The sequence below is a fragment of the Pinus tabuliformis genome, chromosome 4_2 (assembly GCF_031772625.1).
Source record: "Pinus tabuliformis cultivar Carrire ecotype Pingquan chromosome 4_2, CPIR1, whole genome shotgun sequence".
NCBI lineage: Eukaryota > Viridiplantae > Streptophyta > Pinopsida > Pinales > Pinaceae > Pinus > Pinus tabuliformis.
The window spans coordinates 118,161,103-118,179,261 of NC_142304.1; the positions used below are offsets into that span (position 1 = coordinate 118,161,103).

Genomic DNA, 18,159 nt, shown 5'->3' on the forward strand with positions numbered 1-18,159 from the left:
TTAGGGAGGATGTTGAAGTCAACACTCAGCCCAATACTTTTAAAATAGTAACTGCATGTTATAGTTGATTCTAGGTGAGCCTGTACCCTTGTGGGGTTATGGCTCCAACTTGGGGATGACCAACTGTTGAGAGTCCTAGTGTTAATTTTCTCTTAAGGCTATGTTGTTCTTTTCTTTAGATAATTGCATTACATTGAATTCACCCCACAACATCATAAAATCATTAGAAATTATGTAGAAAGAACAATAAAAATGCAGTGAAACATAAAGGAACAGTAGAAGAAAAACACGCACAAATAGAGACACCAGAATTTGGTTAGAGAACATGGAAAAACCCCACAAGGGGGAAGCCTAAAATTCAATTCTTCTTCTTCTATTATAGATTCATCAATTGTTCCGCTGAGATAAAAAGTACACTCAATAATGAGATACATTAAAACACATCATGTCTTCAAGACTAATCTAAATCAATTCACATCTTCAATTGTGAACTGAACGAAGCAAGTCCAAGAGAGTTGTTATCATATCACAATATTACATCTTTCATAGAGATATTTCCATCATCCATCTAATCATCATTGTCATCAAGAAAAAGGTTACCATCAGAGAGTAAGGTCACTATGCCATCATAACATATACTGTTATATGTAGAAGATTATGGCCATCATAGAAGGTATGTCATCATTATTGTCTCTGTCATATGCACTTAAGAAAAACATTGTATAAAGTATCAAAGAAAGAACCTAGTCTTATGTGCTGAAGAAGATCATTATTATCAAAGGCGTTGCTATCATAGAGCTATTAAAATCTTTTCCATGCCATCCATTAGGGTATTGTCATGTCCTTTTTCAAAGCTTCAGATATACATATTAATTACCATATTTTATCAACAACATTGATAAAATAAAAGATGAAGATCATTGTTACTTATGAAGATGTTTTCACAGATCTTGAGCATTGATATATATAGGGTTTTTACAAATCAACATTTACTCTGTCCCAAATCATAGGTCACTCTCATCTCAAATATCATTGTCAAGCTTCCAAGTCTCAGTCATATAAAAGAATGTCTAGATCATTGATGTGAGCCACAAAAATGTAGTGAGGATAAGATCCACTAAAAAATGAGCCACAAGAAACTATATATATATATATATATATAAATTGTGAGCCATAAAACTGAGTGTAAATATAATGCTTGTTTTAGATATGAAAAAGAACTACCGAGCCATATTACATTGATGCGAGCCATGTTGAAAATTCATTCTATCAATAGTAAAATGATGCCATAGGAAATGAAGAGTGAGCCACTAGAATGACTATTGAAACGTGTCATTATAATGAGCCTCATATAAATGTGTATCCCTACCATAGATATGGAGCGAGCGAGCTATGGGTAAATAACCAACTCCTTAGATAAGATCAAACCAATTAAGTCATGAGCTTGTAGTGAAGTAGCTCAAATAGATTGAGTCAAATGATGTCAATTTATAGTGGTGATAACAATGAAGGGTCACAACCTAGGGTAAGCCAACTTATCATTTGAGGCCAACCTTAAAATTAGGTGGGAAACTTAAAATTTAAACTTAAATAATTGTTTTCTTTCCAAATAAGAATTTTTGCAAAATAATTACTTTATCAATTTCGAATTTTACTCTTGGGGTTTAGTGAATTTCTCAAGGGAAATTATTCTTGATGCCACCCCATATTTTAACACTCCCTCTCAGCTAGGGAGGACTTTCCATCAACATCATTAAGCCTCATGGAAGACAAAGAAATGTATCATCAATAAGACCCATCTCATATCGTCTCATAAAAGAAGAGGAGTCTATAATCAATGGTAGGGGAGATCAACCCTCCAAACCCTACTTTTCTTGAAGGCATATCCCACATCTATATTAGTAAGACATCGATCTCATCATATCTCTAAATAACTTGATTCCTTTGGTCATCAATTGAACAATATCGATCTAATAGAAGAAGAAGAATCATCATCATAGGGGAGCATTCAGCTTCTACCCTATATCCAATAATCAATTCAATCATCTGAAGTAGCATTTTCATCATCATCAAGTTATATATCATCTTGGCTCATATCTTCCCATGTCCATCTATTGAAAAAACTCAAATCTAAAGAAGAAGAATCACTATAGGGGAGCTCCAATTACCATCATAAATCCAATACGAAGAATATGCTTAGCCATAAGGTTGAAAATCTACATCTGCTTAGCCAAAGGGATAAGAAACGAACTACTCAATAAGGCTAAGAATCCATGGCTTAGAAGAATCATCATCGGAGAGCCTCTGCTACTATCCGAGAGAATCACTAGCGGGAGCCTCTACTACCACTCCAGAACATCAACATGAGGGAACTCTACTACCAGTCGAGAACATCAACATCAAGAAACCTCTACTACCACCTGGTATCCAAGGATAATAGGAAAGATATGACTTACAATGGAAGGTAAGGATCGTAGCTATCCTATTATCTATTGATCTTCCCAACTTGACCCTAAAGAGTCAAGTGGTAGAACCCCTGCATCCACTACCTTGGGAGGAGATACACACTTATCCTACAAGGTAAGGATCAGACACAACCTAAGGCACTTGAGGGATATATACACTTACCCTGCAAGGTAAGGATTAGACACGCACAAGTCATCTTCTCAACTCATTGGCCAGATGGAGAGGAACAATCCCAAACATACCAGCTTGTGGGTAGGATGTATACTGGGGTATACTCATAAGGAGGAGATACACACTTATCATGAGGTAAGGATCAAACACACTTATTTTCCATGAGTTCCCTCAACCCCGGGATCTTTTCGGCTTAATTCCTCACCCTGGGAGCTCAGAAATGGGGGGAGATTATTGCTTATTGTCCTCGATCAGCCGAGACCCTTACCCGGGAGTGTCACATCCATTAGTCCAAGTTGTTCCATGAAGATCAGAAAATCTGATAGGACATTATTTCATTTCTTTGTATCATACAAAAGTTCTTATATTTGACATCGAATCAAACAACTTAATGAAGAGTTCAATCACAATACTTTATGCAGTAGTTTAGAGAAACCATCCTTTACTTTCTGTTCATGCAGGACATCAAATCAAATATTATGTTAGATCAAATACATGATATAAAGGAAGGAATACCATATTCATCTTTTCTAACTCTCACACAAAGAGGTGGCAACCACAAGCCTAAGATTGTCTCATATAGCAACACTATCTCACTCCATGAAGATGTATTTGTCCAAGCTATATATGTCCAGATTTTATTTAGCTCAGGATGCATGCATGCAACATAAGGATCCCTCAGGATTCACCAAATCTAGCAACAATAATCCATCAATGCAATTCAACATGCCATGTTTCTGACAATACATTTTCTATAGCAAGGAAGTCCTCCACTACACTTCTTTGGGAGAAGTGGATCATGAAACTGCTTGGGGTAGACTAGTCCTATCAGCAATGAATTGTTATCTCATAAAATTAATTAACAAAGATATGCCTTTAACAACATCAGATGTTATCTAAGTCTAGAAGACTTGGTTCAATTTGCAACCGTGGGTCTCCAATTTATCCATCTCAAAACTTTTGAGGTAGCCCCAATTTCACAATCATTATACAAATAATAATAGGTGTTGGGATCTCATCAAGGGTCTCTCCCTCTAAATGGGAATCCTCTTCAATCGACTTTAACTTGTTTATCATATTACTATCATGCATCAAGATCATTGTTTCTTCAGGGAATAATCATACAAAATTGTGATATGTCAGATCATTTTCACACACACACACACACATGTATATATCATTGTCATCAGCTATTCAATTTGGCTACACCGTCATATAATAATATGTCATCAATCATTCATAAAAAAATTAATTTCATAAAATTAGGGTATTTGACAAATTTATCTCCATTCAATATCACGTCTCTATTAGATTATACAATCATTTCCATAATCAAATTAGGACATCAATTTTTGTCACATTGTCAATTTTATCATGTTTTTTAAGTCATCATAGAATTTATAGCTTATTAAGGCCTTACTGAGATCCACAAGAAGATAGTTAGTAAATCTTGAGTATCAATCTTACAACCACACTACTTCCATCAGGGTTACCATACTTATTACAAACATCAATATCAAGTTATTGTATATCAAAGTCAATATTTCGTAGCTATGATTTATCTTTAGACTAAATCAAGATATCCAAATATTAAAACTATGAAGTGTATCATTATATCACATGTACTGGGAAACAAGCTTAATCACATATGCATTACTAAAGAGTACTAAATGAATCAATCCTTATAGGTTTGAGGCTTTTGCGATCTACATTTTATATGGTGATATTTTCCATAGCCATCACATTCATGTTTTCCAAGAACCGACGTTTTGAACCAACCACTATAGTTCATCATCAGGATTAGATGAGCGAATAAGCCAGAACCTTAAGGGATCAATAAATAGAGGAGAGGGTTGAGTGAAAGAAGTTGACAAGTTTACTAATGATATGATTCATATGATTAATTAGTAAATGATTTTCAGTATTTAGATTTCTTATAATACTAGCATTTGCACCTAATGTTGTAAAGGAAACGCTGTAAGGCATAGTGTGTGGAAGAATATTGAAATGTGAATGGGCTTTTTTGAAAGCAAGGGTCAATGATAATGAGTTTGAATTGAGGAAGCCATGCCGAAAACCTTATTCGGGGGTTAAAGTGGCTATGAAATGGAATAAAAGTAGTCATAAATATCCATTGAACTTGTTTAGATACCCTAAAGATTGCCTAGTTGAAGGTGAAGTTAAACAAATTAATTCACGCGAACAACAATTGGGTATCCATATCGATATACAAAATTTTAAGGAGAGGTATGTTAATCTTTTCAAACAACATTCTAATGTATTTGCCTAGAAATATGAAGACCTTAAACCATATCACATTGTGATGAACTGAATCCCTGCCAGGATATATTCCTTATGACGCTATAGGTGGTTGATAAGGAGGTGAAAACAAATGCTTGGGCTCATGAAGGAGCTCTGTATTGTCCTCCAACCCACACTGTTCCTATGCCTATTATATTCCATGGCAACATCGTACACAGAGACATCTCTTGTTCATTACTCCTAGTATGGTAATATTGACTAACTCTGCCTGTGTCACAAATCATATAAAAATGGATTTCAGTTAGCTCCGTGGTCCTTGGAGAATAATAATATATCTAAATTACTCTACCTACTCATATATGACTTGGACTTTCCATCTACCTTCTCATACATACATGACCTATCATCACACTCTAGATTCCTAGATATAAACTCATAACACTCTCTATCTACTTTCCTACATTTTGAAAATTTATGTCAAAATAAAAATATAATTTACGACAACATAATAGTCTTCTTCACAAAGTACTCTATCACTTTTCCATCTACCTTACCTTCTCATGCATGGGCCTTTGTGTAATAACACTCTCCATTTCTAGATATAAAAACACATAACACTCTCCTTAGTTGCATAGTTACTTTCCAACATCTAGGCTTTTTCATTTCATAAGAAAAAAAAGTTTTTTAAACTTCTTTTAATACTAGTTTCAGTTTTAAATAGTAATCAAATTCTGAGATATTATTTCAAAATATAATTGTAAGTAAATCATTGTTATGCCTTGCATTTATTTGTGTATTTAGTTTCATTTTTAAATTATAAAACAATTGTTGAAATATTGTGTATTTAGTTTCATTTTTAAATTATAAAACAATTGTTGAGATATTGTTTCAAAATCTAATTGCAATTAAATTATTGTTATGTCTTGTGTGTATTTATTATTAAAAACAAAAAACAAAAAAAGGTAAATCATTGTTATGCCTTGCATTTCTTTGTGTATTTAGTTTCATTTTTAAATTATAAAACAATTGTTTGAGATATTCTTGCAAAATCCAATTGTAAGTAAATCATTGTTATGTCTTGTGTGTATTTCTTATCAAAAACAAAAAACAAAAAAAAAGTAAATTATTGTTATATTATTCTTATAATTGAATTATTGCAGGACTCTTGTACCAAAGAATTTCAATAGTTTCAATGATGCTAATTTTCAGTGGGTGTGTGTTGATCACAAAGATTCTCTTGCTTGTGTTCCCCATTGAAAATAAACATCTATCGACAATTAACCATAATATTGCTAGTTACCCATTAAAAATTACCAATAACAATTAACCATACCGTATAGCCTTGGGCTTAGTGGGCTTAAATTCTGCAAGGGAAATAAAAAGTAGTGGTGGAGATTGCCCAGGTTTATCTATGAGGCAAGCCAAATAAAAAGTACTAGTGGAGATTGCCCAATACAGGACAAGTTTATCTATGCTGCAAGTGAAATAAAATGTATGTATTGGTAATAGAGGACAAGTTTATCTCTTCCCATAATCTAAACTCTGCAAGGGAAATAAAAAGTAGTGGTGGAGATTGCCCAGGTTTATCTATCAGGCAAGCCAAATAAAAAGTACTGGTGGACAGTGCTCAATAGAGGACAAGTTTATCTATGGTACAAGTGAAATAAATGGTATTGCCCAATAGAGGACAAGTTTATCCATGGTACAAGTGAAATAAAATGTATGTAATGGTAATAGAGGACAGGTTTATCTCTTCCCATAGTCTAAACTTGAGAAGTAAAAGTAAGTTAGAAGTGGTTTAGGGCTATGAAACAAGGTTGACAATGCTTCACCTTTTGTTCTCCCTTATGAGCATAATGTAAACCTAGGTCCGCACATAAGTTCAATTGAGCGAAATGACATTCTAGTATTCGCAAAAGGGTAACTAGAGGCAAACAGAGTAAAGCTATGGCTCTGGATGGTGGAATGATAAAGTTTGTAGATTTCGAAGGGCTAAGGAGGTGTGTCAAACCTCAATGACTTTCAAATCTCAATGACTTTCTTGTGCTTTAAGGAGCATATCAGACGTGCATTTGGCATAGGCACTCAGAGCATGGTTTATAGATATGTTGCATGGATTCAGAGGAATAGATAAAAGAACCCTTGCAGATGCAGTCGTTTCACTCCTTCACATTGAAGGATGTAAACATTCTATAATTTAACTCTTAGAAAATATAGATTCAATCATTCAATTCCAAAGAAAATAGAGTTGCAGAGATCGATTTACAAATATTTGATTAAACATGGAGAGACCTTTCCCGATATTAGGAAGAATGAGGATGGGCAGCTAGAAGGTGCCCGCACCCAATCATCAAGCTGGAGAACAGAAGTGCCATCAAAATCAACAATACCAATTTTAGTTGAATGAATCAATTCCTATTCATAAAGAATCAAAACACAAGAACTGTGAAAGGCAAATCATTCATATTGATCAATATTCAAGAAGACATCACTTTATAGGGTGTGTTATTTGTATTTACACAATTGATTTTTTTATTCAATCAACTATGCTATTCTCTGTGCTTTTGCTGGGTTCCTTCATTACCACCATCATTGGGAAATTCATTTCCCTCTTGAAGTATGAAACGAGTAGCAATTCCCAATTGATCTCACACTACCACCCCAAAGAAGCTAGCAATCCTGATATACAAATCGAACCAGCCATCCTATCAAGCAATCCATGTAGTTCTCAATCTATAGCTTTGATAACCCAAAACTCAAATCTTTTATATCTAATATGCACATAAATTTTCACATTAATATGTCTGGATCTCATTCTAAGATCTTTATAGATCTGATACAGAGGTAAACCAGATTTTTCATACTATGACAAGCAATATTAGCAAGTCTTGGAGTCTCTCTTATGTAATGTCTCCTCCTTATTTGATAGAGTTGAAGCTGTATGAGCATCGACTGCACTGAAGGGATCATCCAATAGATAAATGTCAGCATCGTTATATACTGCTCTAGCCAACTGAATCCTCTGTTTTTGTCCTCCACTCATATTCAATCCTCTCTCCCCAATCTCCATCATATCTCCATGAGCAAAACTCTCTATATCCTTGTCTAATGCACAAGCTTTTATTGCCTTCTTGTATTGACTTTTGTCCATTGGGTTCCCATAGAGTATGTTATCTCTGACAGTACCACTCTGAATCCAAGCTGTTTGTGCCACGTAGGCAACATTGCCATATACTTCAACCTGCACGTAGTCCAATCAAAAAGTTTAAGGAAGAATTTATGTATATAGAAAGCAAAAAAGCTGCGTCTACAATCTTGTTGAACCATGAAATGGTTACTTTTGCTCAAGAAGAGTAGTTAATGTTCAACTTACATCTCCTGAAATTTTTGGGATTTCTCCAAGAATTGTATATAGCAGAGCAGATTTCCCTGATCCCATTGAGCCACAAATTGCCACCTTTTCTCCAATTTTAATTTGCAGATTTATTCCCTTCAATATTGGCTTTGTCAATGAAGATTCTGGAAATAAAAAGTAGTGGTGGAGATTGCCCAGGTTTATCTATCAGGCAAGCCAAATAAAAGGTACTGATGGACATTGCTCAATAGAGGACAAGTTTATCTATGGTACAAGTGAAATAAAATGTATTGCCCAATAGAGGACAAGTTTATCCATGGTACAAGTGAAATAAAATGTATGTACTGGTAATAGAGGACCAGATGCATTCGTTTCACTCCTTGACATTGAAGGATGTAAACATTCTATAGTTTAAGTCTTAGAAAATATAGATTCAATCATTCAATTCCAAAGAAAATAGAGTTGCAGAGATTGATTTACAAATATTTGATTAAACATGGAGAGACCTTTCCCGATATTAGGAAGCATGAGGATGGGCAGCTTTTGCGCAAGGATATGGAAAAGGCCAAGAAGGTGAGGATGCTTCTCACTGCACCTGATATAGATGTGGGGAGAGCCTTAAAAGTGAAAAGCATAGTCTATGCTATAAAAGGCCTTTCTATACAGACGCTATGCGTCTTTTGGGGAGATATCTATATGCTAGATTCCACAAGGAAAACCAACTAAATTCTACCCAATTGAATAAGATGTACAGTCATATGGCAGAATTCCAAAACTTACTGCTCTAGCCAACTGAATCCTCTGTTTTTGTCCTCCACTCATATTCAATCCTCTCTCCCCAATCTCCGTCATATCTCCATGAGCAAAACTCTCTATATCCTTGTCTAATGCACAAGCTTTTATTGCCTTCTTGTATTGAATTTTGTCCATTGGTTTCCCATAGAGTATGTTATCTATGACAGTACCACTCTGAATCCAAGCTGTTTGTGCCACGTAGGCAACATTGCCATATACTTCAACCTGCACGTAGTCCAATCAAAAAGTTCATGGAAGAATTTATGTATATAGAAAGCAAAAAAGTTGCGTCTACAATCTTGTTGAGCTATGAAATGGTTACTTTTGCTCAAGAAGAGTAGTTAATGTTCAACTTACATCTCCTGAAATTTTTGGGATTTCTCCAAGAATTGTATATAGCAGAGCAGATTTCCCTGATCCCACTGAGCCACAAATTGCTACCTTTTCTCCAGTTTTAATGTGCAGATTTATTCCCTTCAATATTGGCTTTGTCAATGAAGATTCTGGAAATAAAAAGTAGTGGTGGAGATTGCCCAGGTTTATCTATCAGGCAAGCCAAATAAAAAGTGCTGGTGGACATTGCTCAATAGAGGACAAGTTTATCTATGGTACAAGTGAAATAAAATGTATTGCCCAATACAGGACAAGTTTATCCATGGTACAAGTGAAATAAAATGTATGTACTGGCAATAGAGGACCAGATGCAGTCGTTTCACTCCTTGACATTGAAGGATGTAAACATTCTATAGTTTAACTCTTAGAAAATATAGATTCAATCATTCAATTCCAAAGAAAATAGAGTTGCGGAGATTGATTTACAAATATTTCATTAAACATGGAGAGACCTTTCCCGATATTAGGAAGCATGAGGATGGGTAGCTAGAAGGTGCCCGCCTTTATTTACATAGATAATGTTTTGGGCCAGCGTGAGCTTGGGCAGCTTTTGCGCAAGGATATGGAAAAGGCCAAGAAGGTGAGGATGCTTCTCACTGCACCTGATATAGATGTGGGGAGAGCCTTAAAAGCGAAAAGCATAGTCTATGCTATAAAATGCCTTTCTATACAGACGCTATGCATCTTTTGGGGAGATATCTATATGCTGGATTCCACAAGGAAAACCAACTAAATTCTACCTAATTGAATAAGATGTACAGTCATATGGCAGAATTCCAAAACTTACTGCTCTAGCCAACTGAATCCTCTGTCAAGAAAACTAAGATGGCCAATGTTGCCATGGTCACACTTAAGCTTTACAAACTAATAATAGAACCAGTTTCACTGTACATGGCTATTTCTATCTTGACACGAACACCTGTGTTGTTAATGCAAGTAGGGTCATACCACATGATATCTTGAACAGAACCAGTCAATTGCAATCCACCAGCCTGTCAAACAATCCCATTATTTAATGAGCTTCTGAACTACTGATTTTCTTACCTCATGGGATAAAGAATAGTTGGTCAGATGGCATGTCTCCACATTCACAGTTAATAATCGGCATAAATCAAGAATACGGTCTGTGGAAATTCCCTGTTTCCATAAAACAAACATATATTAAAATCTACTGTCGAACCAAACATAACTATCCATAGGTCTGGATGCTGCAAGATTGGATTATATTCATCATAATTCTTAAAGCTGGATCGAACATCTATGACAAGACTTATGTTACCACCTACCGTCATAAGCACTGGATAATATTTTTTATGAGATAGCGTACCTTTAAAATAACTTGAGAATCATCTGGAGTGTTCACTGTGACGTCTAGCACAGTAGGCAGGACTGCAAGCAACAAACGATACCATATAGTCATTGGTTGCCACCATAACAATTTCTTATTTTTAAAAGCAAACGGAGACCTCATATTTGTATTGATATAAAAGTACTAAGATCAGATGAACTTGTGAATAGCCAAGAAGCTGCCCACAGCTGGTCTTTGCCTTTTCAACCAATTAATCACATCGAGATCAGAGAGAACAACCACCGAAACACAATGACAGGGCATCGGAGAGTAACCACAACACGGCCCATGCGATGCCACATCCAAAATAATTGGAAAAAGGATACAGAGTATTTCTTGAAAAAGGATACGAAGTATTTCTTGAAGATGTAAATCATAATATGACTCATCACAAATAATTTTTCTGAGATTCAGAAGGTTACAACCAAAGGCAGGAACTCAACCCCAAGATTTCTCCAGGTGCTTCTCTATCCATTTTCATTCTATTCAAACACAATACTGAAGAATTATTTGAAATATCCCTCTACCAGGACTATTACAAACCTTCCAACTCAATGATCTGTCAATTTGACCTGCAACATATGATGCCAGTCCAGAATCCGCTGTCTGCAAGAAAAAACCAACTTAAGGAAGAAGTCTGGACCTTGAATATAGGAAGAACTAAAAACAACATCCTTCTATTTAAAGAACTCATAAAATGGAACACATACCTTCTCCATTTTCCCAAGATCCAAACCTTCGAAATTCTTTAAGGTAAGATATGGAGGCAATGCGAATCTACATTTTTGACAAAGGAAAATCAATAGAAGTCAAAAACAATTATGGATCCAGAATTGAATCTCAACACAGAGGTGTGCCTTACTATCTAGCATGTATGAGTGGATATCACAATGAGACTTTTCAGAACATTAGATACCTCAGTGTCAGACAAGGGATGAACAAAGAGGAATCCCAGATAAAATGGAGACTTCTGACTTATTTTAAGTTTAGATACCTCAGTGTCAGACAAGGGATGAACAAAGAGGAATCCCAGATAAAATGGAGACTTCTGACTTATTTTAAGTTTGATACGTTATAGGTGCTAAATGCTTTTTCTAACCCTAGTGTCGCTTCTGATCGTAAAAAAATTCCACAATGTTCTGATTTTTATTGAGAGCTAGATTGTTATCAACTAACCTTGGTGGCATTTCATATTATAGTGAATTTTCATTTTCTATTATTCCAAATAGTCTGCAGGCTTATTCAGAAGTATCCCACTGGCTTGGTAATTGCTCAAGTCCCTGAAATTGAAACCATCACCAGTGAGGCTGATTTCTCCATGCCTTTTAGAATGACCGTGTATGAAACTGTAGACCTTGAAAGTCTTTTCTATATTTTCTGAAGGATACAAACACCAGGAATAAGAAAATGAAGGAAAGTGAAAGTTGCAGGTTTTTTTTGGCAGAAGCATCATAGATGTGAATGAAGGTTGTTACATCAAAGAACTAAAGAGCGATTATACAAGATCCCCATCTCTACATAAGCAAGGAGAGCTAGAATATAGAGTTTGGTTCCAACTTCAAGAAACATAACTTTGAAAGTGAAAACGAGAAGTTTAGGAATAGGAATCAACTTTCTGTGAGGTGTCAAATTATTTGGGATTCTTTGAGTTTGTCAGCAAATCTAAAATAGAATTAATTTTCACTACCTATTTCTAATGTCAGACTCCCTCTGCCCAAGTCGAGGTGTGTCCATAGTCAGTGCAATTGCCTTAAAACCAGCCCTCTCCGCTCTTCTAACAAGTTGTGCAACAACATTCCTATTCTTGTAAACCTGCCAGCAATGACATCTAAATTTTAACACCACTCATACATCCACATTTAGTAAACCCAACGCAATATAACTGATCTTACCATTGGTTTAGGAGCCTATAATACAATTGGATGGATATGAACTCAATTACATCTCAGAAAACATGGGAAGACAATCATATGGGCGGAAATGATAAACTTACATAAAGTTGAAAAAAGCGAATGCCTGGTCCAGTTGAAGCAACCTCTTCAACACTTGATGTAGCCCATGAAGAAAGTGTCTACAACAAATATGTCCAAGCCTCAATTTTTATCAACACAACAAACTATTTCAAAATCCAAAATCATTATAATTTCTTAAATCCTTAATAGCTAGAAGGAAATTAAAACATTCAGAAGATCGATCCCACAAAGAGAAGATCGATGCCCAAACCATTATAGTTCCAGCAGCTCTTGCATTAGCATACTCTTCTAAAGATGATGGATTCACTTTCAGAAAATATATGCATCAAAATAGGATGTTAACTGTAATACAATAATCTAATGCATACCTTTGGGATGAGCCATCTTTTGCATGGCAGTTGGAGCAATCATAATAGGCATTGATATCTTGAATCCCAACACAGTGGTACTCAGATCCACCTTTGTTACATCAACCAATATACGGGGATGGAACCTGATACATACAAAATCAACCAAAATCTTTGTAATAATGTCAATTCCCCTGATGCTTGTAATGAAAGAGGTGCCATAATGTTCAAAATTTTGGCCCAAGACAGGGTGACTAAAATTGAAAATTAGAGTTATTCAATGTTTATCTAATCTGATTGCAGTCATAAAGATGGTGAAAAAATAGATACGGGAGTTGAAGGTACAGTAGCTAAAATAGATACGGGAGCTGAAGGTACATCTTTTTCAAATGACTATGTATTAGCTGAAGGTACAGTAGCTAAACAGGGGAGATTGTGGAATCCATAAGAAACTCATAATATGCAAGCGATTGAAGGGCTATCTTTGTAAAAAAAATAAAAAACAACCATGCAGAAATGAATTGAATGAGATTTCCTGCAGATATACATGAAATGGAAAAAAGAGAACAATAGAACCCACCATAATAGGCATTTGCCAAGCTTCCATGTGGAATGTAGTCATAAACCAACAATTTTTCCTCTATACCCCAATAGAAAGCTCGGAGGCGAACAATGTTGGGATGTTTAACCCTACCGATTGCTTTAGCTTCTGCTTCAAAATCCTTGATACTCTGAGACAAACTAAAATGGAAATACATACCCTGATGCCGAGCAACCATTCTGTAACAGATCGCAATTCCTGTAGCCATCCCGCGACAGACCGAAGTCCAGAAGTGGGCTTGTGACAGTCCAAGGCATCTAGTGGTGATAATCCAAGCCCTTTTAAGGCTGAGCGAGACCTCCTGGAATCATCTCATGGGTCCTGTAGCAGACTGGGTATGTTCTGAGGGTCAGAATATCATTTTCTACCTTATGATTGATATAAAGGGTTTTCTGAAGTCGATTTCCATAGATCCAGGGTCCTGGAATCTAGTATCCCCGAGCGAGGGCAAGTGCAAGGTCTCCACACAGAGAAGCACCTGGAAGTAGCATAGCGTCGAGCGAGGGCAAGCGTCGATCTGCTGGGTCGCATCGTATACCGGTCTAATCAATTGGATGGGTAAGATTATTTTCATCGTCTAACACTTAAATCAAAGGCTCAAAAATGTACACGTAACCCAAGAGGAAAGTTGATTTCAAAGGGAAACGCCTTACGGCGTAATTATAAAAAAAATTCAGTCCTTTTTTTTGGTTTTTTAAGTCACTCAGTGACTGCCATATTTATGGGAAATAATCTAGACAGATCCATTCAAAGGAATCTACTAGCAGGATTATCTGGTTAGGCTTAACACCAAGGGGGTCGAGGAGATTTGATCTGTAACCTCTCAAATGGCAAGGTATTTAGTAACACGAACTCAGCCGGCTTATCTGGTCAGATACCATAAAGAGGTCCAGAAGATTTGACCTATAACCTCCAAATAACAAGATACTTAACAAGAAGTACTTGACCAATTGAACTATGCTTATGCTTTCAGGCTTAAATTCCACAATATAATAATTTTAATAATACAATTTTTTATTATTTAAATTATTTTTAAATATATAAATAATTTTTAAATTTTTCTAAATATTTAAATAAAAATTTCTCAACACTTCAATAATTTTATAAATATAAACTATATAATTTAAATTTATAACTGTAGAAAAAATTAAATAATTTTATAAATTACATAATTCAAATTTGTAATAAATAAAAAAATTCTGACCAATTTTGAGAAAAACTATACTGGAAAATGCCATCTGCAAAATCTTCGGGAGAACTCCACACAGGGAATGATAAATTTAAATTCGTTTCAAAATTTAGAACCCTGCATACTCTGAAATTTTGTGCGGTACTACACAGTTTATTAACACATTATTGAAAATTTACAGATACAAGAATAACAGTAAGCTTCTTCTTATCTTCATAATGGGAAGCCTAGTTCTCAATATATGATTTGCATTTAAGTCGTACTTTGCTATGACCACAAGCTTAATATACTACATACCAGAATAATGGCAGAGAAGATTTGGATTTTCATTACTCTCTTCTATCATCCATGAAAAGAATTGTTCACAGGTGATGCGACAGGAGACATGTGCAATGGGCACTGGGAGCTCACCGATAACACGAAAACCAAAATAGTCCAGCAAACTGTCATGGGTTCGAATCTCGAGCTCTGGAAGAACATGGAGGAAGAGGATCTCCGCAGAGTCCGTTGTTATCGGTGTAGGAGGATATCGGAAACTTTCGAAGTGGGATCCCATGCGGAATTCTTCCCGACAGGGAATTATGAGACAAGTTCAGTTGCAACAGAGACGTGAGATTCAGAAACTCATTGGGGATTTCTCCACTCAAGCGATTCTCATTCAGCTTCAGAGTCTTTAACTGTGCCAAACTCCCCAGCGTACTGGGTATGGGACCGTACAGTGTATTGCAGCCGAGATCCAGGGCCTTCAATTGTTTCATCATGCCAATTGAAGAGGGGATTTGTCCGCTGAGAGAATTGTGCGACAGAAAAAGCTGTTCCATGCTGTTCTGATCGCCTGCATTAGGAGGTATTGAACCAGTGAATCTGTTGCGGGACAAGTCCAAGGTTCTTAAATTTCCGTCAGGAAAGGGGCTGCTGATGGCAAAAAGGGATGCTATGGGCCCGGTGAGGTAGTTTGAATGGAGGTCCAGAGTGGTGAGGTCTTGCAGGTTGCGAATTTCCTCTGGAATGGTGGATGTCAATGCGTTTCTTGACAAGTTGAGAGTATCTAATTGCGTCATGTTGCCCAGCCATGGTGGTATGGTGCCGCTGAGGCTGTTGCTGGAAAGGTCAAGCAGAGAAAGAGGCCCCGACATTTTGGACAATGACTCGGGAATTCTTCCCTCTATGCCACAACCAGCAAGGGAGAGCTGATACAATCCAGGGAGCTCAAATAGTACTCTGGGAATATTCACAAACTTGAAATTATTGAATGAAATATCCAAGACTTGCAGATCAGAAATCTCTGATAATTCCCACGGAAGGCTCCCGGAAAGATTGTTATGAGAGAGATACAGAAACATAAGATTAGAAATTTTTCCTATAGAGTTGGGAATCGAACCTGATAATCTATTATTATTGAGGTAGAGATCCTTCAGGTTCGATAGCTTACCCCACGAAGCAGGAATGGGGCCGCCTATCATATTATTGGCCACTGAAAGTCTCTGCAAATTGACCAAACCTAGAAAGAAGCTGGAAGAATCCCGCTCAATTTATTTTCCTGAAGACGAAGAAATCCCAGAGTCGTGACCTTTCCTATGGAATGGGGGATGTTGCCGCTGAGATTGTTGTTATTGAGATACAGGATTGACAGATTCGATAACATACCTATAGAATACGGTATGGTTCCTGTAAGCCGATTATCAGACATATCCAACGACTGCAGAGAACGCAATTCTCCCACAGACCGAGGAATGGGGCCTCCGAGAAGGTTGCCATGGAGATCAAGAATGGTGAGCTTGGAAAGACGGTCTATTGATTCAGGAACAGGGCCTGCGAACCTGTTGGTATACAGATTCAAAACGCGCAGATTCCTTAGGCCTCCGAAACTCACCGGTAAAGTTCCTCTCAGACCATTCTCAGACAGATCCAATTCTTGAAGATTGTGAAGGTATGCCAAAAATGGAGGGACCGAACCGCCGAGCTTATTGGCGTTGAGGCGCAGCTTCTTCAGCCTCCTGAGCCTCCCAAATGACAAGGGAATAGGGCCAGTAATTTGTTTCAATGGCCCCATTTCCAAAATTTCAAGAAACTGGAGATCTCCCAAGGACTCCGACAGCGTGCCCTTCATCTGGGTATCCGATATGAAGTCGCTCCCGGACAGCAGCCCCGGCAGCAGAAGCCCCATTACACGCCCTGTTTGTCTATTGCAGGATACCCCCTGCCACTGGCAGCAGTTGGAACCGTTCCATGACCTCAGGCGCCCTGAGGTGTCATCGACAATCCCTGCCTTGAAGTGCAGCAGCGCCTGCAGGAAGTAGCCTAGCGTCGAGCGAGGGCAAGCCCTAGCGTCGAGCGAGGGCAAGCGTCGATTTGCTGGGTCACATTGTATACCGGTCTAATCAATTGGATGGGTAAGATTATTTTCATCATCTAACACTTAAATCAAAGGCTCACACATGTGCACGTAATCCAAGAGGAAAGTTGATTTCAAAGGGAGACGCCTTACGGCGTAACGAGCGAGGGCAAGTGTCGATCTGCTGGGTCGCATCGTATACCGGTCTAATCAATTGGATGGGTAAGATTATTTTCATCGTCTAACACTTAAATCAAAGGCTCAGAAATGTACACGTAACTCAAGAGGAAAGTTGATTTCAAAGGGAAACACCTTACGACGTAATTATTCTGACAATTATTTTAGATTTCTTTTGATTTTTAATTTATTTTAATAGTTATATATTTCTAGTTTTTATTTTGTATTTCTCTTTTAAAAATTAATTGATAATTGAAACATAATAATAATTAATATAAAGCATAACGAATTAATTATTATTTTTCTTGTTAATTTCAAAGAATTTTCTTTGATTGAGAACTTAATATTAATTAATGCTTATAAATTAACTAAATTTATTATGCATTATTAATTGATTTTTCATTAATTTTAAATTGAATCAAATTATTAATATTAATTATGTTAGCATGAAAGTATATAATTTTCTTATATATAATTATTAAGTATTATGTTAATGATGTTCCTAAGTCCTTATGCTTGTAAATTATTATATCTTTGTTAGTTAATAATTTATGGAGTTTATTTTAAAAATGAATATATAGTTGAAACAAAAATAATTCATTTTGACTATTGTTTTCAATCAAATTATTAATCTTAATTATTTTAGAAAACAATCCTTTTCTAAAGGTAATATTCTTGTCACACTTCAAGCCTTATCTTGCCATCAAAACATAACATTGTAACAATTATGCTATACCACACATACCT

The 18,159-nt window shown here is 36.3% G+C and overlaps 4 protein-coding genes across 5 annotated transcripts in view; all 4 read right to left on the reverse strand.

Moving 5' to 3' along the window:
- Nucleotides 1–7,343: 7,343 nt before the first annotated feature.
- LOC149168532 (ABC transporter C family member 8-like) lies at nt 7,344–11,280 on the reverse strand. 2 transcript variants are annotated; one of them, XM_089428294.1, is made up of 5 exons: nt 10,770–11,280; nt 10,487–10,579; nt 9,035–9,274; nt 8,273–8,458; nt 7,344–8,140 (listed from the first exon to the last, which is right to left on the reverse strand). In XM_089428294.1, the coding sequence occupies exons 1-5, from the start codon at nt 10,911–10,913 to the stop codon at nt 7,778–7,780; spliced, it is 1,026 nt and encodes a 341-aa protein (XP_089284420.1). In that variant the 5' UTR covers nt 10,914–11,280; the 3' UTR covers nt 7,344–7,777. The 2 variants fall into 2 exon arrangements, with proteins under 2 accessions (XP_089284420.1, XP_089284421.1); XM_089428295.1 differs by lacking the exon at nt 8,273–8,458.
- A 293-nt stretch (nt 11,281–11,573) lies between these two features.
- Nucleotides 11,574–14,916, reverse strand: LOC149168533 (receptor protein kinase-like protein ZAR1). The gene is made up of 4 exons (XM_089428296.1): nt 13,691–14,916; nt 13,132–13,256; nt 12,784–12,861; nt 11,574–12,602 (listed from the first exon to the last, which is right to left on the reverse strand). The coding sequence occupies exons 1-2, from the start codon at nt 13,917–13,919 to the stop codon at nt 13,228–13,230; spliced, it is 258 nt and encodes an 85-aa protein (XP_089284422.1). The 5' UTR covers nt 13,920–14,916; the 3' UTR covers nt 11,574–12,602; nt 12,784–12,861; nt 13,132–13,227.
- Nucleotides 14,917–15,346: 430 nt separating this feature from the next.
- Nucleotides 15,347–16,363, reverse strand: LOC149168534 (uncharacterized). The gene has a single exon (XM_089424910.1). The coding sequence runs from the start codon at nt 16,361–16,363 to the stop codon at nt 15,347–15,349; it is 1,017 nt and encodes a 338-aa protein (XP_089281036.1).
- The window catches only part of LOC149168535 (uncharacterized), a 52,827-nt gene continuing 50,981 nt past the window's right edge, over nt 16,314–18,159 (reverse strand). The window contains exons 3-4 of the mRNA XM_089424911.1: nt 16,548–17,277; nt 16,314–16,440 (exon numbers count right to left, since the gene is read on the reverse strand). Coding sequence (XP_089281037.1) covers nt 16,433–16,440; nt 16,548–17,277 — 738 coding nt within the window. The 3' untranslated portion in view covers nt 16,314–16,432. The remainder of the gene's footprint in view (nt 16,441–16,547; nt 17,278–18,159) is intronic.